The sequence below is a fragment of the Macrotis lagotis genome, chromosome X (assembly GCF_037893015.1).
Source record: "Macrotis lagotis isolate mMagLag1 chromosome X, bilby.v1.9.chrom.fasta, whole genome shotgun sequence".
NCBI lineage: Eukaryota > Metazoa > Chordata > Mammalia > Peramelemorphia > Peramelidae > Macrotis > Macrotis lagotis.
Window position 1 is genome coordinate 691,769,093 of NC_133666.1, and position 27,853 is coordinate 691,796,945.

Here is a 27,853-nt window from a genome sequence, read left to right on the forward strand (position 1 = left end):
GTAAAGAGAGGTAGATGAAAAATTAGGGAAAGAAATGAGTGATACAAGAAAATCATGAAAAAAATCAACAGCTCAATAAAGAAGGCATAAAAATATTGAAGAAAATAACACCTTAAAAACAGAATAGGCCAATTAAATGGAAAAAGATAAATAAAAATTCACTGAAGAGAACTCTTTGAAAAAATAGATTTCACCAAAAGGAAAAGGAAGTATAAAAGTAAACTGAAGAACATAATTCCTTAAACATTATTTGTTAAATGAAATGGTTTTCCTGGAAGGGGGAAGAAATTTTAGCAAGGCATAAAAACAAACAATATCAGTTAATATATATATATATATATATATATATATATATATATATATATATATTAGGTTTTTTGCAAGGCAAATGGAGTTAAGTGGCTTGCCCAAGGCCACACAGCTAGGTAATTATTAAATGTCTGAGACCGGATTTGAACCCAGGTACTCCTGATTCCAAGGCTGGTGCTTTATCCACTATGCCACCTAGCCACCCCTAAAATATATTTTTAAAATAAAAAGTAATAATTTTCCAAACTGTACTTCATATAAATTTTCTTATCTGAACCTTACAACATCCCTGTGAGGTAGATACTATATGGTCATTCTTATCCCCATGTTACAAATGAAAAAAACTGAGGATGAGAGGAGCAAAGTACTTTGTTCCAGGTCACATAACAAGTAAGTGTCAGAAGAAGAATTTGAATTGAGATCCAACCTTTCTAGACATCTTGAGAATCTTGTTATCATCATTCCATTTTCTCCAATTCATGTGTTTTGCCCTAGAAATGATAAGCAAATCAAAAGTTTATTTCTAGAAAGATTATGACAATCCATTGCCTTATGGCTACACTCACTATCCCTGTTATTCCTCAGACAAAGAAAAAAATTTTGTGGACACTGCTCCCCTCTTCAATTATCTCCCATGTGCAAACATTATTTTGCTTTTGTATTTGTAAACTCTGTATCTTAACACAGTGCCAGGGATATAGTAGATGTTAAATAAATTTATTCATTCATTTATCCATCTGTTATGGTTCATTCACCAAACCAAATTTGATTATCAACTTGAGGTATCTCTCTCCTCCCACCCCCAAACAGTATCTAGGTCAAAGATAGACCCCATGCCATGCCTCCTTGGTGAAGAAAACAGACCAGAGGACAAAAGGGGTCTCAAGTGGATTCAGTGAGACGTAAGAACCAAACAATGGACAGAAGATTGGGAATAATGGTGGCTATGGTCAGACTTACCCTAAAGTTTTTGAATCTTCTCTTCAAAGCCTTTGTCTGGGAGTAAAACTTCCACTGTGTAGCTGACATTCTTGGAGTAGATCAAGCTGTAGGTGTTGTCAAACCTTAAGACATCTGCAAGAGACAGACAGACAGACATGTAGAAAATTATATCTTCTGTAGTTCCCCATTGTCTACCGATCAGACCTAAGCTCCTGAATCTGGCATTCAAGGACTGGTTCAATCTGCCTTCAACCTATCTACCAAATTTTATTTCATAGTACTGCCTTTGAAGCATATTATATAGAAGGGGTTGATTAGGGGGACCCCTCACCAGTTGAGTTTTCCCAAATCCATCTGAGGAAATTACAATGAAAAGGGCAGATAATAGAGACAATGAAATGTTAAGATTTTGCTGTTTTTAGATGCTGAATTGTTGCATTCATAGCATTCAAATTGCATAAAACCTTAAGTATGGTGAGTATAGTGATCTATTCACAAATTTTTATTTGTGGCAATGACCTATGTGCACCTCGTAAAGGTTGTGTGAAGAATGTCCTTTAGCAAGCTGATTGATGAATTAGAGGGTCACTAGTCAATTAGATGACTGAAAGATCAGCCATACCAGTGATATGGCCTTACAAAAGCACAAACTAGTGTTGAGAAAGTTATTTCCAGTAGGTGAAAAGAAAAATAGCTATAGAGGAAGTTTCTGCTTCTCTTTTCTTTTTTCCACAGTCCATTTTTAAGAGTGAAATTTCTTTCTTTTCCTCTCCCATGCCCATTAATATTGAGATCTCATAGTATAACAACAAAAAAACCTCAAATATTTATTAAACATCTACCATGTGTCAGAATTCTAAAAAATATTTCATTTAATCTTCAAAACAAGCGATATACTATTATAATCTATATTCTGGGACCAATATACTATTATAATCTACATTTTCCAGTTGAAGAAACTAAGGCAAATAGAGTTGAAGTGACTTGCCAAAGGTCACATAGCTAGGAATTCTCCCCAAGAGAAAACAAACCAGAGAAGATAGCCTCAGAATGCAAAGAAGATCAAGTGCCGAGTGTCGAGAAGAAAAGAAAAGGAGCTTGACATTGGAAAGTCTTCAGGGCAGGTGATGTGAGTTACCTTGACCTCATGCATTTCCATCGTGTGCGCCTCGACCATGCACCATATATGTGATTACTCTTTATATTGACCCTGTGTGTATTTGTGGAAGAGAGCATCTTCACTTTATGGGAGGGGAGGGGGGAAATACAATTCACGTCATGCCATTTCAATAAATGTTTTTGCTTTGAGTTCATTTTCTCAACTATCTGACTATGGAAGATAAATACATACCAGTGGGGGCTCATGAGTTATAGTTTAGTAATGTGAACTTACCTAATATCTTGAACCTGGATTAGTCATCACTGGGGTAACCCAGACTACAAGTACAATTTGGTGGGAGGGGAAGTAGCCTAGAAGGGCCACTACATCTATACCCCAACTAGACTAAACTAGGCACTAATTCTTGGTCTTATTTGAGTCCTTCTTCACCTGTGTCTTTGTTTATTCTGACCTCTTTATCTGGAATGATGGAGAAATCCTCCCCACCACTCATCTCTATGTGGTAAAGTCTCCCTCTTTCTTCAAGGTTGAACACAGGTTCTTATCAGAGTTAGAAATCTCTGTCTGAGTTGGAAGAAAGGGAAGGTGCACTGAAGATCAGACATGGATTTGTGGACATAGAAGACATTAAAGAATTCCCCTATTAAAGCTTGAGAGTGGGGGAAAGCGTATTAAAGGAAAAGTAGAGATGAGAGAGAAAACAACAGAGATGGTCCCAGGGCAGAGCCCCAGATCAAATCTGGCCCTCAACTAACCTGGGGAACATTAATTTACAGTAGAACAAGGTAGAGACAAACCATGGAATCATAGAACTTAAAAGAGTCCAAGAAGAAACCCTAGGGCCATGTAGTCCAATCCATATACAAAAGAGCTCTTCCATAACATACCCAACAAGTAGCTATTTAACCTCAACCTGAAGACCTCCTAGTGAGGGAGAGCCACCACATCCCATGGGAGTCCATTCCATGTCGGCAGGAAGTACGTCCTGACTCCAAGTTCCAATTGGGCTCCTTGTCCCTGATTCTGCTTCCTGGGGCCACCTAGAACAGTCTTAATTCTTCTCCCATATGACAATTCTTTAAACCCTTGACCAGTTGTCATGTTCCCCGTCCCCAATCCTGATCTCTTCACCTGACTAACTATGCCCAGTTCCTTCAACTGATCTTTATGCGGCATAGAGATAAGACCTTGTTCATCCTGGCTGCCTTCTCTGAATGCTCTCCAGATGATCAATCTCCATCTTAGATTATGGTATCCAGGACAAAATCCAGTACCTTAGATGAAGCATAAGGACAAAGAAGGGTGGGGCTATCACTTCTTTATTACTTTATGCTGTGTCTCTCCATAATGCAGTCCAAGGTAGCCATCAGTATTTTGACTGTTGTATCACTCTGCTGATTCCTATCAAACTGGCAGTCCATTAAGACCCCTCAAGATCTTTTCAGAACAACCTCTAGCTATCCAGGCCTCTTCCAGTTTTTGCTTTGGAAGTAGATACTTTATATTCAGGTATAAGACTTTGTATTTGTTCCTGGGTTTTTTATTTTTTTGAAAATTTTTTTTTGCAAGGCAATGGGGTTAAGTGACTTGCCCAAGGTCACACAGCTAAGTAAGTATTTAGTGTCTGAGGTCCAATTTGAACTCAAGTTCTCCTGACTCCAGGGCTGGTGCTCTAATATTTATTCCTGTTAACTTGCATCTTATTAGATTCAGATCAATGTTCTAGCCTGTCAGAACTCTTAAATTCTTTTTTTTTTAGGTTTTTTTTTTTTTTGCAAGGCAAATGGAGCTAAGTGACTTGCCCAAGGCCACACAGCTAGGTAATTATTAAGTGTCTGAGACCCGATTTGAACCAAGGTACCCCTGACTCCAGGGCCGGTGCTTTATCCACTGAGCCACCTAGCTGCCCCACAGAACTCTTAAATTCTAACTCTATGTATTAGCTATCCTTCCTTGTTTCAAATCATTTGTAAAACTGATGGATTTGTTTTTAATTTTTCATGGTCAACAATTAAAAAAAAAATACTGAATACCTTACACAGCACATTTCCTGGGGCATACCACTGGAGACCTCCTTCCAATGTTGATAGGGTATCGTTAACACTTTGAGTTCAGTCATTCAATCAGTTCTGGACATTCCCCAAACCCCCACCGGGATTGTCCCCTAAGGCTACATTCCTCTATGCAAGGGATTATTGGAATAGCCTATCAGTCTGTCTACATCAAATCTCTCCCTACTCTGGTCCATCCTCTGTTTAACTGCCAAAATAAATCTTATAAAGTACTGGTTGGACCACGCTATCCTATCCCCCCCCCCCCCCAATAAACTTCAGTAGTATCTGTATTTTAGGAGCAAAATAAAAATTCTTTGAAATTCAAAACCCTTCACAACCTAGTTCTTTCCAATTTTTTCAGTCTTTTTACACTTTACCTCCTCTCTCCCCTCTATACTTTTCTACCTAGTAACACTGGCATCCTGGTTATTCCATCTCCCTTTCCAGATATTCACCAGCAGGAATTTTTCCAGGAATTGAAGCCAAGCTCACTGCTTATGGTTTGCAGGAACAAATCAGGACATTTTCCCTCCTTCTTTCCTCATAGTACCTCTCCCATTTTCATACATGTCACTCACAGACACCGGGTTCCGAGCAGGTGAGAGTACCATCCTCAGGGACCAGGTGAGAGCTGTACTTCTGGGTGGGTATCACCTCAATCATGTCCTTTGCTCTCTGTCGCTCACCCATCTTTGTCTTTAGGAAGACCCCAACACCAATGTCTGATCCATCCAATAGGAACTGCCACCTGAAGCAGGAGAGATGTGGTTTCCTCTTGCCAAGTGTTTTTCCCTCCCCAAGATTCTGTCCCCCAGGCTCCTGCTGACATACACTCCACAGATCCCTTCTGGGAAAGGGGAGGTCAGACAGTCCCCTACCTCAAGACACAGCCAGGGAAGAGAATTTCAGACTCCACCTGGTGAGAGGAGCCCCGACTGACAGACACTGTGTGCTCATATTGAATTTTCATCTGATTTTGTAGGAAGTATTTCTTGGGGACTATACCTCCATATTTAATCTGCCAGAAAGAGACATGGTGACCTTTAGTCTGATAGATCTGTTCTCAGTTTTTTCTCTACTTCCAGTCCCTAGAGGTTCCTTACCTTGGTCAGGTACTTGGGGTTCCCATCAGGATCTGTTAGGGTTCCTCCGTACTCTACAGGCAACTGGTCAGGGTCTATAAATTTCTGCAAATCCTGCTTCCAGTTTGCTGATGTGAGAAAAAAAGGAGATCCTTGGGTGAAAGGAGGAATATATTCCAAGAAGAGAGGTGTAACAGAGAAACTGGTTAGAGAGCTCACTTCTTATGAGTATGCATTTGCAAAGTCAAGGACTACCTAAGGACAACTGAGCTCCATTGGAGAGAACATGCTTCCAGGTGCTGGGGGAATGTGGCTTCTTGGGTTTGTATAGCTTCTCAATAAATGACCCTTTGAAAAAGTGAATTGGATTTAATTGGCTAAATAATCTTGGTGTGATCATTCCTGGTGAGTATAAATGAAATAAGAGAGAGTCTAAGTATTGATGATGTTTTATTCTTTTAGTCATATCCTTTTTTTTTTTTTTTTTAGGTTTTTGCAAGGCAAACGGGTTTAAGTGGCTCGCCCAAGGCCACACAGCTAGGTCATTATTAAGCGTCTGAGACCGGATTTGAACCCAGGTACTCCTGACTCCAGGGCCCGTGCTTTATCCACTACAACACCTAGCTGCCCCTAGTCATATCCTTTTTGACCCCATTTAGACTTGGCAAAGATGCTGGAGTGGTTGGCCACTGCCTGGAATGCTCTCCCTTCTCATCTCCACTTCTGGACTTCCCTGGTGTTCTCCAAGTTGTTTTAAATCTCACCTTTTACGGGAAGCCTTTCTTAATCTCTCTTTATTCTAGTACCTTTCTTCTGAGGATTATTTCCTAGTTAACCAATATATAACTTTTTTTTTTGTCCATAGCTGTTTTGCATGTTTTCTCTCTTAATAGACCGAGATCTCCTTGAGGGCAGGGACTTTTTTGCTTTTCCCTTTATCCTGAGTACTAAGCATGGTGTGTGGCACATCATTGACACTATTGACACTTAAAAAATGTTTGTTGACTGAAAAATGTATATGCAGAAATAATATATTGGGCAACAAAGTTACCTGCTTCATGAGATCATAGAACTATAGCTGTTAAAGAGACTTTAGAGACCATCATTCACAAATAAACCACTTCCAGGTTTCAAGAATTAGAAAATTCTCTTATCTAATCAAATCTGTTAGTAATTGTAGTTCCAATTCCATTTCATTCCACCTCTTTTTTCTTTTTTTATTAAAGATTTTATTTGGGGCAGCTAGGTGGCGTAGTGGATAAAGCACCGGCCCTGGAGTCAGGAGTACCTGGGTTCAAATCCGGTCTCAGACGCTTAATAATGACCTAGCTGTGTGGCCTTGGGCGAGCCACTTAACCCCGTTTGCCTTGCAAAAACCTAATAAACAAATTAAAGATTTTATTTGAGTTTATTTGAGTTTACAGTTTTTCCCCCAATTCCCCCCGCCACAGTAAGCGATGTCATTCTTTACTTTGTTTCCATGTTGTACCTTGATCCAAATTGAGTGTAATGAGAGAGAAATCATATCAATAAGGAAGAGACAAAAGGTATAAGAGATAACAAGAACAGACAATAAGATAGCAGTTTTTTTCTTAAATTAAAGGGAATAATCTTTGGTCTTTGTTCAAACTCCACAGTTCTTTCTCTGGATACAGATGGTATTCTCCATCACAGACAGCCCCAAATTGTCCCTGATTGTTGCACTGTGATGGAATGAGCGAGTCCATCAAGGTTGAACATCACCCCCATGTGGCTGTTAGGGTGCGCATGTTTTTCTGGTTCTGCTCATTTCCACCTCTTTTTTTTTTAAGGTTTTTGCAAGGCAAACGGGGTTAAGTGGCTCGCCCAAGGCCACACAGCTAGGTCATTATTAAGTGTCTGAGACCGGATTTGAACCCAGGTACTCCTGACTCCAGGGCCGGTGCTTTATCCACTACGCCACCTAGCCACCCCATCCACCTCTTTTTTTTTTTTTAAATCATTTATTTAAGGCAATGGGGTTAAGTGATTTGCCCAAGGTCACACAGGTAATTATTAAGTGTCTGAAGTCAAATTTGAACTCAGGTCCTCCTGATTCCAAAACCAGTGCTCTATCCACTGCGCCACCTAGCTGCCCCCTCATTCTACCTCTTACTCTGACATGCCCTTACCTTAGTCTCCAATTCCCCCACTGATCAGCTTTTTCCCAAGTCATCACTCCTCCCTTCTCCAGCTTGACCCTTGGGTGAACCAATTCAAGTCTATACTATTTTCTTCTCTTGAGTCTCTTGCTCTCTTACCTTATCACTGATCTGGTCCTACCAAGCTTCAGCTTTAGATAATTTTCACTATCTTCTGCTAAACAAAGCTGGAGGAAAAAAAATCTTGAAATTGTGCTAAATGGTCCACAACAAATTTATGTCTCATAACCTCAATTGAGCTTTCACTGCTAAAAAGAAATCTTTTTATACCTTTTAATTAACTTACTATGCAATTCATGAAAGTGACTCAAATATCTCCATCCCTCCTCAAATGTTCTATAGCTCCCTATCCACCAATCCTCTCAAATGAGAATTTTGCTATTTTACTAAAAATTGAAGCTATTCACTGAAAGTTCCCTCATCTCACTTCCTCCTCAACTCACATGACCCAAGTGCTTTCCCCCACTATCTTCTCCACCATTCCTGTCTCACACAAAGAGGTGACTCTTCTTGCCAAGGCAAATCCTTCCATATGTACAAGGGATCCCATTCCATCCCATCTTTTCCACCCTTCTGTCACCTTCCTTCCTCACTGATCTTCAGTCTCTCTTTCTTCACTGCCTGCTTCCTTACTGCTCACAAACATGCCATGTGTCTCCCATCCTCCAAAAAACCCCAAATCCTCACTTGCCAGTTCTCATCCTACATATTTCCTCCTATCAGGATGATTTGAGGTCATCTACAATAGGTACCTCCACTTCCTTATTTCTTTCTCTCTTCTTAACTTTCTACAGTCTGGCTTCTGACCTCATCAGTCAATCTAAAATGCTCTCCTCAAAGTTACCAATGATGTCTCAATTACCAAATACAATGACCTTTGCTTAATCATCATTCTTTGTAACTTCTCTTCAGTCTCTTACACTGTCTGCAACACTCATAACACTCCATAATATTCTCTTTGCTCTGTTTTTTTTGAGATATTTCTCTCTTGTGATTCTCCTCCAACTTGTGTGTCCATTCTTTCTCACCTTCTTTCTGGATCTTCATCTAGGTCATGTTCCCTTGATCATGTTCCACTTCCCTTCTCCCTCTATACTGCTTCACTTGGTGATCTTACAAGCTTCCATGGCATGGATTCAATTATTATCTTTATACTGCTCATTCTCAGATCCACTTACTGAGCTAGGCAGATCACTGTCTCACATCTCCACTTGGCCATTGGATAGCTCAAACTTCATGTCCTATAGATGTAACTTCAACATGACCATGCACTTTCCCTCATTGCTTCTTTCCAATTTATCTTATCTCTAGCTTGTATGTTCTTAGTTGTTTGCATATTATCTGCCCTATTAGACAGTGAGTTGCTTGAGGGTAGAGAATAGCTTTTGTCTTTATCTCCTCTTTGTTTATCACAGTTCTTGTAGATGCTTGATAAAAAATGATTATCTGATTATCTGGTCATCAGGCACACAAGCTTGTTAGTAGATTCTTAAGATTTTATACTTTGGATGATATTATGATTAAGGAAACATGGAAAAATGTGCCTGTCACATATATGAATAAGGAAAGAATTATAACAAAAAAAAGATTATCGAAGGAAGTAAAATGGATAATTTCGATTATATGAGATTGAAAATTTTTCACACAAACAAAACCAATGCAGCCAAGATGAGAAGAAAAGTGGAACACTGGGGAAGTTTTTCTGATAAAGGATTTATCTTTCAGATATTTAGGGAATTTTAGTCAAATTTATAAAAATAAAAACCACTCATCAATTAATAAATGGTCAAAGGACATGAATAGATTTCAAAAAAAGTTAAATGTCACATAAAAAAATGTTCTAAATCATATTGATTAAAGAAAGGAAAATTAATATAACTCTGAGACATCATCTCATATCTATCAGATTGGCTAACATGACTGAAAAGAAAAATGACAAATGCTGGAGGGAATGTGGAAAAACAGGGACACTAATGCAATGTTTAATGAAATAAAATCTATGGTTTTTTAAAGATTTTACACTGGCTGGGAAGTTGCCAGAATAGAGTATATGAAAGAAGATGAGTGTGTGGATAAGTTGCAGACTCCATTGGGCCAGTTGATGTCCCCTTGGAACTGTGATAATTGGTACAGAAAGAGCTATTTGGAATACTTGCTCACACTGAAAATGCCTCAACTTGTTTGTTTTTTTAGATAAGCCAACTTGATTTATAATGGAGTACAGAGATACAATTGTATGAAGATCCCCTGGTACTGGTTTTTAAAGGTTTTGGAAATTGGAAAATCTTAAGTTTTATCATTGTGGGGGAGTCATGAAAGTTAGATTTCTGGGGATGGGGTCACAAATAAGCATAAGATAAAGCCACCCAGGTCCACTAAGTGACACCTAAGCTTTTTCCTAAACTAAACTTTTCCAAGTCTGACTTGACCTATTGGAATTTAATCTAGCCAAAAAACAGTCTAAATGGTGAGCTCCAATTTATATTCTTCCTTTTTCTAAAGATTTGGATTTTTTAAAAAAAAATATTATCTACCTATTATCTACCTACCTGCCTGGGACTTCTTGACCACTAGTTTCATATTTCTTTTCTTTAGATAGATGTATTGTGTCCTCTTCTCATAAGACCCCAAAGCAGTCTCAAGAACTACTCATCAAGAATAGGGGCTCACATTCATTCATATGCTTTTTTGGGACCTGTTTTTAAAAATGATCGTATTCTTGTTCTGTGTAATTTAAGAACAATTTTGGAAAAATTATCCCATGGTATGTTAAAGACATCAGCTTATAGCAAGATTCTCCCAAATGAGTTCTCCAGGTTCTGTATTTGTCTATGATGGGAAGTCCATTTTGTCCCAAGCTTTACTTACAATCTGTATTTTAACTACTCTGGTGGCATCACACCCAGAAGACCACCCATTCCAACTCCATTCTCCTGTATATTCTGTTCCTTTGTCATTACATTTCAGCTCAACACTGGCATCTCTTTACAGATTACACTACAGGGAAAACCATCTCCTACAAAATATCAAGGAAGCCCAAACAATGTTCTTGACACTAACTTTCTTTTTTTGTGAAGCAAATAGATAAACTGATTTTATAAAAGACCAAATCTTAGCCTTTGTTTATATTGGGTAGAAAATCCTCATTACAGCAATAACATCGGTAGTCACTGACTGTGACGTTGCCAGAATAGAGTATATGAAAGAAGATGAGTGTGTGGATAGGTTGCAGACTTCATTGGGTCAATTGATGTCCCCTTGGAACTGTGATGATTAGTATAGAAAGAGTTACTTGGAATATTTGCTCACATTAAAAATGCCTCAACTTTTTTGTTTTTTTAAATAAACCAACTTAATTATAATGGAATACAGAGATACAGTTGTATGAAGATTCCCTGGTACTGGTTTTAAAGGTTCTGGAAACCGGGCATTCTGTAACACCCATTGAGCTTGGTAACCTGTGAAAGTTGGTTATTTCCTGGATAGATTTTTTTTTTTAGATTTTCTAAGGCAATGGGGTTAAGTGGCTTGCCCAAGGCCACACAGCTAGGTAATTATTAAGTGTCTGAGACTGGATTTGAACCCAGGTACTCCTGACTCCAAGACTGGTGCTTTATCCACTGCGCCATCTAGCCACCCATGGATAGATATCTTATACAGAACTGTCTTAAATCAGGTCATCTCTTCTATGTTGAAAGCATAATTTATGTTTTCAATTTAAAAATTAATGTTTTCATATGGACATTGTGCCATAAAAGCTGAAGTAGGATGTGCAATTTTTGCAAATGCTTTAAAAGCTGATAAAATTTTATATTTGTAAAAATTGATATATCGTACTGGTACAAAATCATTTTAAATTTTATTTTTAAAAGCTCCAAAAATATTTATAATCATCACCCCTCCCCCCCTGAAGAGAAACTAGCAAGGTCAGGTCTCACTCACCTCCCAGAACCAAAATCTTTTTGCGAGTTTCCTCTGAAATGAAGGGTTTGAGCAAGTTGTAGACCACAGGGAACAGTTTAGGAGCTGAAAGCGATAGAACTAGCTTGAGATTACGGCCAGAATTAGAAAATTGTTCTAGATAAGGCCAGGGTAGCCCTGATCCAGTATAAAGCCAGCTGGCACCAACTATGGCACAAGTGACTCCTTGGGAATTTAACCATACTGATCTTGGTATCTTGAGCTCTCTTGAAGAGGGTGAGTCTAAAATAAAATCTTTTTTTTTGTATGTTTTTGCAAGGCAATGGGGTTAAGTGACTTGCCCAAGGCCACACAGCTAGGTCATTATTAAGTGTCTGAGGCCAGATTTGAACTCAGGTACTCCTAACTCCAGGGCCCATGCTCTATCCCCTGTGCTACCTAGCTGCCCCTAAAATAAAATCCTTTAGGGGATTTGATTCCAAGCTCTAATGGAGGAGATCATTCCCTGGCAAAGTCTATTAGGTGTCACCATGCCCTTCTTTCTGTCTTACTCATACCATTCCAACCCTGTGATTGCTGACTTACCTTTCACAACAATAAGATACTTGACGGTCTCAGGAAAATTGTTCTCAAGTATAGAGAAAAACTGAAAAGCCAAGATAAAGTTAGTAATGGCCTTCTTCATGTCAACAAATGCCCACCTCCCTGAGACCTCTGAGAGACAGTCCCAGGCTACCTCCTAAGGACTCCTCTCTCTCCAGGGCTCTTCAGAGCTCCCACTGAGGACCCACACTTCTCAATGTTTGGGCTGTGACTGGTCTGCCCCAGAGCCACGGGGATGAGAATAGGAATTAGAGCTGGAAAGGTCCTAGAAGGTCAAGACCATATTTTTATAGATCACCAGAAATGTTAAAGAGCTTGGCCGAGTTCATTCAGAATCAGAGACTTGTTTGGTAGTGAGTTTCCCAACCTGTGCCCAAACAAGAATCCCCTCTTTAATATCCTGACAAGTGATCTGATTCAGCCTCTGCTGGATGGGGAACTCACTACTTGCCAAAGCATCCTTCACCTTTGGACAGCTCTCATTGTTAAGATGTTTCCTCTGACATCATGCCTAAGTTATGGTTTTTGGTAATTTTTTTTTTAGGTTTTTGCAAGGCAAATGGGGTTAAGTGGCTTGCCCAAGGCCACACAGCTAAGGTCATTATTAAGTGTTTGAGACTAGATTTGAACCCAGGTACTCCTGACTCCAGGGCTGGTGCTTTATCCACTACGCCACCTAGCTGCCCTGGTTTTTGGCAATTTTCAATAATGAAAAGCAAAAGTAGATTTAGAATATTTGATTTCCATCACCAACCAGCATTCTTTCTTCCACATCTTGTGAGAGATTATTAGATCCCCAAAGAAGGACCCCTAGAGACTGAGAATGCAGAATTTACAACCGGAAGGGACAATTCCCTTCATTTTACAGATCAGGAAACTGAAGTCTTGAGAGGCTGGGTAGACGATTTCCTCAAGGTCACACAGTGCTGGGCTTTGGACTAGATCTTCTGGCCCCCAATTTGATATTCTTTCTGTGAAATTAGAGTATCTCTGCCCCACCCAGGTATCCTCTACCCCCCAAACTTCAATCAGATGCAGAATTTTTTTGAATCAAAGATTTCACTCTGCTTTAGGTTCAGAGCCCCAGTCCCCATTTTTACCCCAAGTGTAAAGAGAAAGACCTAGTTCTGGTTGCTCCCAGATGAGCCAAGCTGACAACCAAGTCTCTCCCTCCCTTGCCTCCTCACCTCCTGGTAGAGTTCTGTAGCTGGCTTCCACAAGTGTCTCAGGCCCATATGCTCCAGGTCTAATATCAAAATGAAAGTTTCAATCTTTTTTCCTAGCTGTATCAACAAAAGGAAAAAGTTACATCCATTAATCTGCCAGGGGTAAGCGACCGGCTGCTTATCATCGGTCCCTCCATTCATGAACTTCAGATCTGAAAGGGACTATGGAGGCTCTCCATAGAAGTTAACACTGAAAGGCGCCTCAGAGATCATCTTATTCAGGTTCTCATTTGGGGACAAGACATCTGAGACTTCAATAGAATCAGGTGACTTCATTCTCTGGGTCTCATGAAGCAGTAGGACTCAAAGATACTTTTCACATCTAAGCGCTAAGTGACTTGTCTGATAAGCAGATGACCAAGAATGGCAATTATCTAGTCCTTTGAGTTTGGGAGCCATTGATTGAGGCGTTAAAGCCTGGATTCAGTCTTTTCAGTGGTGTCCAACTCTTCAAGACCCCATTTGGGGATTTTCTTGGCAGAGACACTGGAGAGGTTTGTCGTACCTTTCCATTTTATAGTTGGGGAAACCGAGACAAACAGTGTAAAGTGACTTGCCCAGGGTCACACAGTTAGCGAGTGCCTGCGACCAGATCTGAATTTAGGAAGATGAGCCTTCTTGATTCCCAACCCAATGCTCCATCCAATGCAGCACCATCCATCTAGCCTGTGATGAAACTAGCTCTTGGGAAGTGGGGGCTGGAGCTAGCTAATGAGGGACACTGTATTTCGTTTTTATCTGTTTGAGCACATAACAAATCATGTCTTCTAAAGTTTATTAAACCTGGGGGTCAGTTCTGTCTCTAGTGGGACAAGGAATTGGAGCCAGTGAGAGCAGTAGGTCAACTGTAGGTAGCTGAAGTGCCATCTGGTGGCCTAGCTGTGTATTACACCCCCCCTCAGTTGGCTAGGTGATGCACGCTCTGGAATAGCAGAGAACAAGGGAAGGGATTGGGATAGTCACAGTTGCACCTTTAACACCGTTGCCTTAATCAGAAAAAAAAATATATTTATAAAGCAATACTATGCATGAGTCAGTGCTAGGAGCTGTAGGGGATGCATGCACAAATCCTGCTTTACTGGGGATTAGACTGTCACTGTCCTGCTCAATAACCCTCTGGAGCTCCCTGCTGCCTCTTTGATTAAAAAACAAAAATCAGTCTGGGATTTGAAATCTTCTCTTTCCAGCCTTAAGCTCATACTGTTCTGTTCCATCCAACCAGATCACCCTATTTACATCTACTGTCCTAAATAAGCTCTCGTCCATCTCTGGGACTTTGCTCGAGGCACTCCCATGCCTACAATGTTTTCTTCCCTCAGTTTCCATCTCTTGAAAATCCCTCTCTTCCTCCAAGGTTGAGGTCAGGGTCCAAGTCCTCCATGGAAGGAAGTCCTTCTTCCTCAAATGCCCAGGGACTATATGGCACACTCCTTGGGTAACACTAGTAATCTATCAAACAGTCACTCTCTAGGCACAGTGTTTTCTCAAATGCCCATGTCATTGGTCTCTCCCACAGAGCTCTCATTTTTACAACCCTCTCCTCCAGGGATATTCTCTTCTTTCTGGAACTTTCTAGATTCTTCTACCTGTCTTATTGCTCCTTTTCAATCTCCTGCAAGAGATAATCATCCATGTCCCACTTTCTGTGGGTTGAAGGACCCAGGGCTAGATTTTAAGTCTTCTCTGCCTGTGTTCTTTCTCTAGTGACCTCATCAACTCCAATGGGCTCAGCTGTCATCTCTAACCAATAGAATGTAAGTTCCTTAGGAAGAGACTGTTATAACTGTGTAGTGGAATTGCCAGTCATTAACTGGATCTTGTCCTTTATTATTGATATCAGAGACAAGTTAGAGGGTGTTTGTGGCTGATCAGACCAATATGAGCTCAGATGCTCTACCACAAGTCAGGCACCAATAATCCATGGGAACACCTGGGGTGGGCAATGATTAAGCACAGTGTCCAGAAAAGAGTAAACATTTAATAAATGTTCATTGAATGATTAACTGACTTCTAATCTCCCAAATTTGTTTGCTCAGGATCACATAACCTGAATACTGAAATAATCTCTTGATTGTGTTGGGTTTTTTCAATTGAGCTTATTTATAATGAATTAATCATGTCTAACTTCCTAAGAGTCATTCATTTTGTCCCATAGTTGTCCAAGTCTCTGACCTTAATTTAGAAATTGAGCTGCTCATAATGAATTAACTTTAGAAATCCAGTTCTCCAATTAATCACTGCCCTATTCTTGTGGCAAGGAAAGGTTATCCTTGAAGGATGCAGGTGAGCATCAGGGAACTGGTCTAGTCCTGTTCTCTGACCTTGCAGATGCAGCCAGACTCGAACATTTCTTAGATACAGGAGGGAAGAAAGGGCTTGTTGCTTGTCCTCATTCCCAATCCATCCAATCACATTTTCTTCCATCTGTGATGCTAGCCTTCCCGTTTTCTATATTCCACCAGACTATAAAAAGAGCTGGTAGCGCCATAATTGGGTCAGTACTGTGCTGGCAAGCTCAGACTCTATTCACTAATAAATTGATTGTGTTTGGAATTTTGTGTCTCAGTCTACTTTTATTTTTTATTTTTTTAGGTTTTTGCAAGGCAAATGGGGTTAAGTGGCTTGCCCAAGGCCACACAGCTAGGTCATTAGCAAGTGTCTTAGACCAGATTTGAACTCAGGTACTCCTGACTCCAGGGCCAGTGCTCTGTCCAATGCAGCAGCTAGCTGCCCTTCAATCTACTTTTAAAACTTGCTTCCACACCTAGGCTTCTTTTCAGCTGATGCCTTCCCTACCATACCAGGGCCATAGAAGGAAAAAAATCCATTCAAAGAAATGTTCCTTTGAATCCTCTGAGATCTTCTATGTGGCTCAAGAGGGGTATATTGATGGGGTCACAGCCCCAGGATCAGTGGGTTGAAGATCTTGCCTTCTCCACCTCAACTTTTCACCTCAACTTTCCTCTCTCTCACCTTTTCACTCTGTAGTTCACATTCCCGAAGGATGATCGCCAAGATCTGGGTGCGTTTCTTGACTACCTTTGATTTTGAACTGGAAAGAAGTAGCCCTTTGGGATCCAAGAAGCCAGTGGCATCAAGCCACACAGGGCAGCCCTCTCGGTCATAACCACACAAGCCACCAGTGTCATATAACTTGAGGACCTGCACACAGAGGAAGGAATGACCTTCAGAGGTAAGGATTGTTCATGGGATAGCCCAGGTAAGCAGAACCCAGAGGAGAACCAGGAAGGGTTGGAGACTGGGGTTCTGGGCATGGGATCATCCAGGCTCACCTCAGGAGGCTCCCAGTTCAAGATGTTGTCCAGATCCTCTTGCTTCCGGAACACCATGAACTACCAAGAGAAAAGAGATGATACCGAACCAAAGCTTCCTCAGGCCCAAGCAGCCTCAAGGACATATAGAAAGGGTCAGAAAGTCAGAATTGGGAGACCTTGAAGCAAATAATGTCTGAGCTGGGAGAATTCTTGGAACCTAGAACATCACAGCTAGAACAGATCTTAGAACAGAGAATGTCTGAGAGAGGCTTTAGAACAGGGAATCTCAGGGCTAGGAAAGACTATAGAAGAGGGCCATGGAACATAAGATTATATAATTTATAAATATGCATATGCATGTGGATGAATGTTGAAAAACTTTCATAACAAGTAATTGGAAAAATGAAATAAAATCTCATTTGAGGGGAAAAAAGAACATAAAATGTAAATTCCAAAGGACTCATGATGAAAAATGGTGTCCACCTCCTGATAGAGAACTGATAAATCTGGGTGAAAATTGAAGCAGACTTTTTTATTTTTCCTCCTTTTTTTTTTCTTTTGGTAGTATGACTAATATGGAAATATGTTTTGCATGACTTCACTTGTATTATTGATATCATATTGCTCGCCTTCTTAATGAGGGAAGGAGGGACAAAGGGAGAGAATTTGGAATTCACAATTTTAAAAATGAATATTAGAAATAGTGAATTTTTTTTCAGAGAATATAAGATGTCAAAGTGAAGAGAAACCTTTGAACCTAGAATATCAGAACTCCCTCTTGGTACAGTTGGGAAAACTGAGGTTCTTGGAGAAGAGGTGACTTTTCCAGAGTTACATAGCTAAGAAACAGCAGAGCAATGCTTCCACCAGATTTGTTACCAAATTTCATGCTTTTTTCAACATCTGTGGATCATGTAATCCAACTATCTGATATTACAAATAGGGCACATGGCAAGGATAGGCAGCAGATTTGAAGCTGGGGTTCTAGACTTCCATATTCCTTGCCTCCCTCCCTTTCAGGCTACCATCCTGAGCAAAGCCAACTATTGTTTGGGTCTCACCCACCATGATAAGAGGACTGGGAGTAGGAGGAAAGATTTGAGAGCCTTTGGGAGGTCACTAGTGGGATGGGAATTTCAGCTGAGGCTGGAAGGGAAGGAGAGGTGAAGGAAAAGGAAAAACTCCATGAGAGTCATAGGAGGTACAGGATCTGGTGTTCTGACCTGTTGGCCAAGGGAGTAAAGGGTTGGGGGCTCACCTTCCGGATCATGGCCTCAGATTTCTGTAGGTCAAAACTTCGGGCTGCAAAAGATGAAGGATCAGACTGTGGTCTCGGGTAGGGTCCTTCCCTCCCCCTGCCCAGGACCACCTAACTCCTCCACCAATACTTCAGTATAGCCCCTTCCTCACCTTATGAAGCTGGAAGGGAATGCTGAGAGCCCTAAGGCATGGGAAACTCAGGGCATAACTCCAGCACCTCTATTTATACATGAGTAATATGTTTAGTGAGGCCAAATGTCATCTTCAAAATATAGAGGAACCAACAATTCTGATGTTCAGCAAGTACAACAATCTGAGTTCTAGCATGGAATTATGGGGGGCACACTCAGTTGGTGAGAGGGCAAGGAAGGGCAGGCATGCCCAGTCTAATCTATAGCCTCTATCCAGGGAGGTCATTTTTCTAAGTTTTCAGAGGAGAAGAATGAGGAACCTCTGGGGAACACTCACTGAGAAGGGCTGAGGAGTTTTGAGGAATTCAATGGAAAGAAATAAAGAAATAATTCCGATGAGGAAGAAAGAGGTGCCATTTTTATATAAAGGGATGAAGTTCCTTACAGAGGAGATTCATTAGCCCACTGAATTTTCTAAAAGGCCTGGGCAAGAGCAGATAACAGAAGGCAAATACAGAAATTGTGGCAATAGGTGAATATTATCAGTAGTGCTAAAAAATCAGAATAATTTTAGGCTGGTAAGAAATGCTGAGGACAGGGGAGGCTAGGTGGTGCAGTGGAAAGAGCACTGGCCCTGGAGTCAGAAGTACCTGAGTTCAAATCCTGCCTCAGACACTTCATAATGACCTAGCTGTGTGGCCTTGGGCAAGCCGCTTAACCCCATTTGCCTTGCAAAAGCCTAAAAAAAGAAATGCTGAGGACAAAGAAGATTCTTTAAAAAACAATATTTGGTTTAACTGTGTGACCTTGAGCAAGTCATTTAACCTCATTGTCTTGCAAAATAAAAAAAAAAAAGATAAAAAAACAGTACTTAGGGGAAGAGAGGTTCAAAAAAGTGATAGATCTGCTGCTTGGGGGGATAGGCCCAGGATAACTAACAACAGAGAGAGCAAGCATCTTTTATCTTGTTTTCCTTCTATTTTCTCTTCCTTACATTGAAAAGGACAAAGGGGAGGAGATGATAGAAAATTGAAGAGAATTGTTGGGGAGCCCAGATGAGAAGTTAGCTCCTAATGACTTTGTATTTCCTGGCACAGATAGCCGCTATTCTTAGATGCTGAAAGAATGGGCATCTGAGGTTGTTGGGCCATTGTCAGCAACTTCAATGAGCATTTAAGCTCATAGGAGTCTAAGGGCAGCCAAAAAAAGCTGGCTCAGTTTGGGGTATTCCAGGAAGAAGTTGCAACACTTCCTCCATAGTCTGTGTAGTTGACGATGATGTTTGTCCTTTGTTCTCGTGGCATCAGAGAAGGTGATGCCATGACAGGCACATGAATTGGATTTGAGGGGTGCTGTGCTAAGTCACCAGCCTCACTTTCTCCTCCAGAACCTCCTGGGTCCAGTGGCCAGATATGGATTAGGATGACTGGAGATGGTCCTGGATGAGAGACAGTCAGGGTGAAGTGACTTGCCCAAAGCCACACAGCTAGTAGTGTCCAATGTCTGAGGCCAGATTTGAGTTCCCATCTTCCTAACTCCAAGGCCATGATGCTATCCTCTGCACCACCTAGCTGTCCTTTCTGGGTAGTAGACATATTCTGGATAGTGCTGCTTGGGAAAGACATCAGTAAGCTAGAGTGAAGAGGTCCACAGGAGAACCACCAGCATGGGGAAAGACCTTGAGTCTGGCTTATGAGGGTTATTTGAAGGATCTAGCAATAGGAAAAGAGAAAATTTGGTGGGGGTTATGAATACTGAGCTTAAATATGTAAAGGACTGTTGTGTGACAGATTAGATTTGTTTTGTTTGGTCCTAAAGAACAGAAGTAGATGTTGTCAGTCAGTCAATATATATTATATTTAATATAAACTATTATTAAACACCTATATGTGCCAAGGCTACAAAGAAAGGCAAAAAAGACAACCCCTGCCTTCAATGAGCTCCCAGTCAAATAGGGGAGACAATGGCTAGAGACATCAACAGAGGGAGAGACCTAGAATTAAGGGGGATCAGGAAAAACTGCTTCCCATAAAAGATGGACTTTTAGCAAGAGGGGGTCATTGCAAAAAGACCAATCAAAACTGATGTCAGGAAGACAACCTAACCATGAGCACTGTGCCAGAGTGAGGCATGAGCTTCCCAGGGGGATCCCTCTCACTAGAGAGAGCCCCTTTCAGGTACATTGAAGGGAACATTCTTGCTTGGGTCTGAGTCAGACTAGACGGCTCCCAAGAGTTCACTCCACCCTGAAATACTAAGATTCTGTGGTCTGCAGATGGCTTTTGCCATAGTTTCCTTTCCCCCCCATACCAAACTTGTGAGGTAGATACTACCAATGTTAGAGAGTTGTCTGGGGCATTAATGTAATATATAATAAGAATAGCAAGCATTTATATTTTTTATATATAATATAGTATTTTACAAATATGATCTCATTTGACCCGCATAGCCTCCTTGGGAGGTAGTACCTTTATATTTCCCATTTTATGACTCCTCCTATGCACAACTACTGGCTATTACTCCTACTACTATTACTACTTCCACTGACTATTCCTACCGCTCTCTACTACTGACTGCTATTCCTACTACTGTTACATAATACTCCTGACTACTATTACTCCTGATTATTACTACCTCTTAACGATTTACACCATATGTACTAGGTGCCAAGCACTTTATAATTTTTAGCTCATTCGATTCTCAAAACACCCTTCATAAATAGGCACGTGCTATTATTGTTATTTCTATTTTGCAGATTAACAATTTTAGCGAGCATGTATTATATTTTAATATAAACTATTATATATAGCATGGATATATGCACACAAACATGCACACAAACATATATGTGTGTGTATATTCACACATTCCTAAAATATAGCTACTATTACTTCCATTTCACAGATGAGGAAATTGAGGCCAGAAATGATTAAAGCACTTTCCTAGGCTCACATAGCCAGTAAGTATCTGAGACTGGGTTTGAACTCGTCTCTCTGTCTCCAGGTCGAGTGCCCTTTTCATGGTTCTAGCTGCCTCTTCAAGAGTCTATAGCATTCATTTGCACAGGATCACATAACCAGTACGTATCAGGGACGGGACACGAACCCTATTTTCCTGACTTCAAAGCTAGTTCTCTAACTATAACTCCATGATCATCCTCTATCTTTATTTTACAGATGAGAAAACTGAAGCCAAGAAAGGCACAGCAAATTGTCCAAGGTCACACAGATCTCAGGCAAGATCTGAACCCGGGTCTTGCTAACTTCAAGGCCAATTCTCTCTCCACAGCTTTGCCAGGCTGCGGCCTCTCATCTCATATTTATGGTGTCGCTCCCTAGAGAAAATATTTTCTCTAGCTTCAACTGTGAGCAAAACACTTGGAAACCACAAAAAAGTAAACTGCTGTTAATGTTGTAGGCTACCCAGTCATCTCCTTCATCCCCTTCTCTGTCCAAGGCACTGTGGAGGATATATTTGTTTATTTATTTGTTTATTTATGAGGTGGTTCTCACAGTTCTATTGAAAAGATCAGGTATAGACAGATGAACCTATTGAAAATCAATGCCAGGGGCGGCTAGGTGGCATAGTGGATAAAGCACCGGCCTTGGAGTCAGGAGTACCTGAGTTCAAATCCAGTCTCAGACACTTAATAATGACCTAGCTGTGTGGCCTTGGGCAAGCCACTTAACCCCGTTTGCCTTGCAAAAAAAAACCCTAAAAAAAAAATCAATGCCAGCCATGAATAGCTAAGAGTCCAGATAAAACTGGTGAATTCAGACAGCAAATGATCTCCTCAAAGGTCTTGGTCTGCCTCCTACCCTCCTGTCCTCAACCCAAGTATCCTTTTCTTCAAGGGGAATTTCCTGATTCCTTTAGTGATTAGTAGCACCCCCCCACACACACACACCAATAACTTTGTGTATATGTAGGTCTGGTATAGATCTAATTTTTTAATATATGTTTCAGTGGCTTGCCCAGGATCTGAGGTTGGAATTGAGCTCAGTTCCTGCCAAGCTCTCTCCTACCTCCATCCCCCACCAGCCTCACCCCAACATGCTTCCTCATTTCTTCAGGATACTTCATTAGCCAGATATAGTTATATGAGAAGCAATATCCTCATGTTACAGATAAGGAAACTTGTTAAGAAAGAAGAAATTATTGTTCCCCCTGGAAACAATGGGGTCAGAACTCAGTTTCAGGCAGATATGTTGCCTCTTTCCCTTGACCTTGGCTGACCATCCCTGTCCTGGGCATCCCTAGGAGTCTAGTCCTCATGTGTGATACAGGCTACCCCAAATGGTAGGACAAATACCCAGATGACTAAGTGCCTCTTGCATCAACCATATCCAGTCTCACCTGACACCTTTCTGTCATTAACTGGGTCAGTAATCCTCCAGTTGGATTTAATCTTGATAAATAGAGTTAATCTTGTTTTAACTTGCACAGTGTTCAGTTTCCGACACCAAAGCCAAAAGAACAAGGAAGAGATAGGGTTGAGCCCATGGCTCTCTCCCAGCCTTACTTTCACAGAGTCAGGAACTTCAGAACCTTCCCTTCAATAATTGGTCACCCAGCCTGCACTCAGAGACTTCCAATGAAGCACAAGCTATGACCACCCATTCCATTGTGAACAACTTTCATTATAGTGAAATTCTGCTTCTAACGTCAAGTCTCAATTACTTCTTGGCAGCTTCCTTTGTTGTTCTTAGGACTCTTGATGCCAAGCAGAACAATATTTGTGCCTGGTAACCCTTCTGAGTTCTGAAGCCATTAATCTTATCTCCCCATCCCAAGCCTTCTCCTCTCCAGGCCTACCTTCTCTTCTCATGACATAGAATCAATGCCCTTCTCTATCCCCACTCTTGGATGCTCCTTTAATTGGTCAATGACTTTCCTAAACCAGAACTGAACCAACCTTTTAAATTGAGACCCTTCAGAGCAGGGACAATCATTTGCTTTTCTGTGTCTCCAGAGCTTACTTAGCACATTGTGCTGAGTGACACCTTGTAGGTGCTTAATGTTCACTGAATAAATGAAGAATTAATCTCCCCCTTTTTTCTGAATAATAGATCTTTCTTATTAGAGCCCCAAAACATATTCTCTTTCCTGACTAGCCAGTTGATTTCCCCATCTTGTACTTCAGTCTTTGACTTTTTGAACCCAGCTGTAAGACTTTACATTTATCCACAGTAAACGTCATCTGATTAGATTCAGTCCATGCTTTAGTCTAGTCTACCAAGATCTATTTGGATCCTGACTCTCCTATACCGTGTGATAATGATCCTTCTGCACACAGAGCACTTTTAATTTTCATCTGCAATATTAGCATTTTCTCCATCTCTTTCTTAGGTCTTAAATCAAACAAAAAATCAAATCCTGATGCGTGGCATTTGAACTGAAAATTGAGCAATTCTTTCTCAGGGCTCACAAATTATAACTTGTTTGTACTAACATTCTGAGTACCGATTTCCTGTACATTCCTATATATTTCCATATACATTCCTGAGCCACCCCCTTGAAGACAAATAATAGCACTCATGCTCCATTTTAAGTTAATCCCAGATTGTTGGATAGCCACTGCTTTGTAATTCATGTATTACATTTCCCCCTTATAACTATCATTTCCTTGATAGTTAAATTCTTTTGTTTCTCCAAATGGATTTTGCTATTCTTTTATTTTATCTTATCATTTCCTTTCGAGAGTTTGATTGGCACAGCATTTGATCAAAATGAAGAGAAACTAAGTGTATTATTAGTATAGTATTGATATTGTAAATTAACTTTGTTATTATTGTCATGATCCCCAAATACACTTTATAGCATTTTTATGTGATTTTCCTTTTTATGATCATCATATTTAAAAAGCTGTTGATTTTTATTGGCTTATTTTGAACCCTGCAAATTTGCCAATACTGTTCTTTATCTCAGTGTCTTTGTGGATGCTCTAGATTTTTCTAAATAAACCATCATGTTATCAGCAAATTAGGATAGTTTTATATGTGTATGTCTTTGCTTTTTTTAGATAATCTCTTATAAGTATCTGATTAGGAAGTTTTGTTCATATAATTTCTTCCAATTTATTAGATTGTTTAATCCTTTCACACTTAAGGTTATGAGAACTAGGTTTATATTTTCTTCCTTTTTTATTTTTAGGATTTAAGATTTATTTCTATTCTTCTTTAAAGACATTGCTTATCATTTCAGGGAAAGAACACTAGATTCAAAGTGAGATGATCAAAGGTTCAGCCACAGCTCAGACACTTGGATGACCTAGACCAAGTCATAAATTCAAAATATTAAGAGGTAGAAAAGACCCTGGAAACTCAATTTCCCGAACTGCAAAATAGGTATAATTCTGTTGACTCTTCCCCCTCCACCTACCTCTCAGGGTGGCAGTAAAGATCAAAGGGGATGATTTCCGTCACAAAAAATAATCACAATGGCTTCCGTTGCTGCTATATTTTAATATTTAGAAGACACTTTCTCCACAAGCCCACTGGGAGGTAGGTGAATAGGGGATAATTCAGATCACATCATTGTTACTCTACCCCCATCCCACCTCCCACCTCTCTTCCCCTCACCTCGGAGAAAGCGCAGAAGGAGGTAGTCATCAGCGTTGGGCAGGTCAGCCAGCACATCTTGGATATTTTTTCGGAACTGTGGAGAAGAACCTGGGTCAAGATCACTGCCCCCTCAGGGAGGCTAGGTGGTGTAGTGGATAAAGCACTGGCCCTGGAGTCAGGAGTACCTGGGTTCAAATCCGGTCTCAGACACTTAATAATGACCTAGCTGTGTGGCCTTGGGCAAGCCACTTAACCCCGTTTGCCTTGCAAAAAAAAAAAAAAAACCTAAAAAAAAAAAAAAGATCACTGCCCCCAACCCTGGGCTTGAACTCCTTCCTGCCAAGCTTGGGACCATCAGTCAACTCACTTCAATTCAATTCAATGATGAAGGTCTTGAATCCTTGCCATAAGAGCAACAGTGAAGGAACTGGGGTATTTTACCCAGAGAAGGGGAGATTGGGAGATAGGGAGTGGGCAGGGGAGAATGATGGCTGTCTACTGTTTGAAAAGCTCTATCTTATGGGAGAGGGAATGGATCAGCCTGATTCTGCTCAGTCTTAAAAGGCAGGAGGACCAGGAGCAATAAGAGAAGGTTCCAAGAGACCAATTTTGACTCTGTACCTTTAAGCTAAACTGGGTAACCACAGGGATGACCTTATTTGTACACATTAAAAAAATGTGATCCATAGTCATACCCCAGATTTAGAGCTGGAGGGACCTTATAGGCATCATCAAGGCTACCCCTTCTTTTTACAGATGAGGAAACTGAGGTAAACACAGATTAAATGTCTCTCCCAGGACCTCACAGCTAGGAAGTATCTGAAGCAGAATCCAAACCCCATACTCAAGAATCTAAATTGTTCACGCACTCTATTGAGTCTGGCTTGAAGGCAGAAACAGAGTCATTTCTGGCTTTGTATTCCTAGCACCAAACCCTGCCAGAGATGCTTAATAAAGGTTGCTAGCTAATTGGTTGAGAGATGTCAAAGAGGGAATTCTTATGGAGAGCTCTGGTCCCCTCTAACTTTAAAATTCTGTGATTTGCCCAAGACCACTCAGCAAAGCTGGGGATCTTTACTGACACACTCAGCTAGCTTCTGGTTCTCTAGACTTCCATTAATTGATTCAAAACTACAGGCTAGGACACATAACATCAAGTGATCCTTAGAGAGGGGGTGTGACACTGCTCTTAGTCACTTGGTTCTTTGGGCTCCACTTGGCCTACTCCCCTGGGCTCCAGAACAGAGGGCTAAACCAAGAACCTCAGGGGTAGGAAGAGAGGCTAGGGACTCCTGAGGATCAAGGTCAAGCTTACATCTCAGGCTCCTGGTCCTTCCCCACCTCCCTGCCTGGGAAGTTCATCACTAATAGCCTTCGTAGATAATCAGTATGACCTTAGGGACCACTGAAGTCAGAGCCACCATTTTACAGACTGAAAGCCAAGGCTGTGCAAGCGGAGCCAGGTTCATTGCGTTCCTTAAAGTCATACAGACAATATATAGCTGATCAGGGGTGCCCATTGGATCCCTCTCTCCCCACATCCCAGAGTTCTCTCCACCAGGTCATATCGATTGCAAAACCCCAGGTGAGAGGTGCTGAACAGGAGCCTAAGAAGGAAGGTGAGGAATGAATGTTGTAAGTGGGAGAAGGTTCATCAGGCCTCTTGGGGCGCCCTTGATATCTGTACTCTAGAGACAGTACGGTGCTGTCTGTGAGGCTGAGCATGGGGCTCAAGCCCTAACTTGGAGGGAGCACTCGCACTCCGAGCAGCCTATGCCCCAAGCTTCCACATCCAACAGGACCTCTCGGAGCAGGGGTTCTACCAGCAGGGGTTTGAGAGGAGACCATTGACTAAAACCAGATTCACTTAGACTAACTTTCCTTTTGCCCTGGGACCACTGAGGATGGACAACCTGTGGACTCCAACGGTATCTATGCCAAGTTGGCCTTCTTGTGGATCGACTCCTGGGGAAGTTTTCAGTGAATCTAAGCTCCTCCTCTTCCCCTCGGGACCCCTCCCAGGTTACTGTTATGGGCTATGGGAAAATGGTGTCTGCCCATGGAAGGATATAATATACCCTACGTCACACTGCCCCCGGGATTAAGAGATCTGGGTCAATTCAAAAGGCCCATGGAAAAAGCAATGGTTGGGGAGTCAGTGGACTGCACCTGACTCCACCTGAGGGACTTTAAGGAAATCTCTTACTTTCTCTGAGCCTCAGTTTCCTCAATAGAAAACTAAGTGGACTCTGGAGTCCCTTCTAAGTCTATGAGGCTCCGAGCAAAGGGGAAGAGCAGGAGCAGCAAATTCTAGCTGAAATGGGCCTTAGAACACATCTAGACCACCCTCCCCCCCTTTAACTGAAGGGGAAACAGACCCAGAGAAGGCAGGGGCTTCACAAAAACTCCTCTGCCTCTAGCTTCAGGACTGTCTGCCCTGAAGTCAGGGAGGGGAGGACAGGGGGTAGAGAAAGGATGGGTTGGAGCCTCTCCTTGTCAGACAGGAGAGTGGGAATGGGGGAGGGGGCTCACCTGAGCCAGTGCCGCTTCCTGCTGAGGGCTCAGGTCCCCAACTGTACCACTCATGATGCTTGCAGGTCGATGCCTCTCCCCTGTGTGGCCAGGACTGCCTTTTCTCTGGGTTGGAAGTGGGGGATTATTGCCCTCCTCCCCTGGCCTGGAGCCCAGCAGAATTGGGCTTGGAGGCAGGGTGTGGCCCAAGGGATGCCAGGAAGCCCTGGGGCCAGCCTGAACTGGCACCTACTGCCAACTGAGCTGCCTTTGTTCCTGTCCAACTCCTTAGCACCTCCACCTTACTCAGCCAGGGTGCATACTCAAGGGTCTTTAATTATTTACAGATTTTGGAACTTCTTTACCTCAGATCAAAAGCTCTGCAGCCTCAGTTTCCTCATCTGTCAACTAGAGATTGATAATAGCAAATCCAAAAATACCTATTATCATAACTATAGTAGACAAGAGTCCTGAACACAGAACCTGGGTTGGAATCTTGACTTATATAATCAGTGGTCCTGGGTAAGTCACTGATCCTCGCCGACTGTTTCCTCATCTGTAAAATGGGAATATTGCTAGCACTTCCCTCCAGGGTTGGGAGAATCGAATGAAATAATTTATTGAAGTGTTTTGCAGACTTTCAGAGGCTATATAAAGTTTACTAGATAATTAAATT

General features: G+C 41.3%; 1 protein-coding gene across 1 annotated transcript; it reads right to left on the reverse strand.

Annotated features, from left to right (window-relative positions):
* Positions 1-507: 507 nt before the first annotated feature.
* On the reverse strand, positions 508-27,278 carry LOC141498101 (SEC14-like protein 4). Its single transcript, XM_074201052.1, has 13 exons — positions 27,199-27,278; positions 24,685-24,760; positions 17,971-18,014; positions 16,731-16,790; positions 16,411-16,599; positions 13,399-13,494; positions 12,194-12,254; positions 11,630-11,713; positions 5,529-5,635; positions 5,304-5,443; positions 5,004-5,173; positions 1,270-1,383; positions 508-800 (listed from the first exon to the last, which is right to left on the reverse strand). Exons 1-12 carry the CDS (start codon positions 27,250-27,252, stop codon positions 1,271-1,273), a joined length of 1,194 nt encoding a protein of 397 aa, XP_074057153.1. The 5' UTR covers positions 27,253-27,278; the 3' UTR covers positions 508-800; position 1,270.
* Positions 27,279-27,853: the final 575 nt, after the last annotated feature.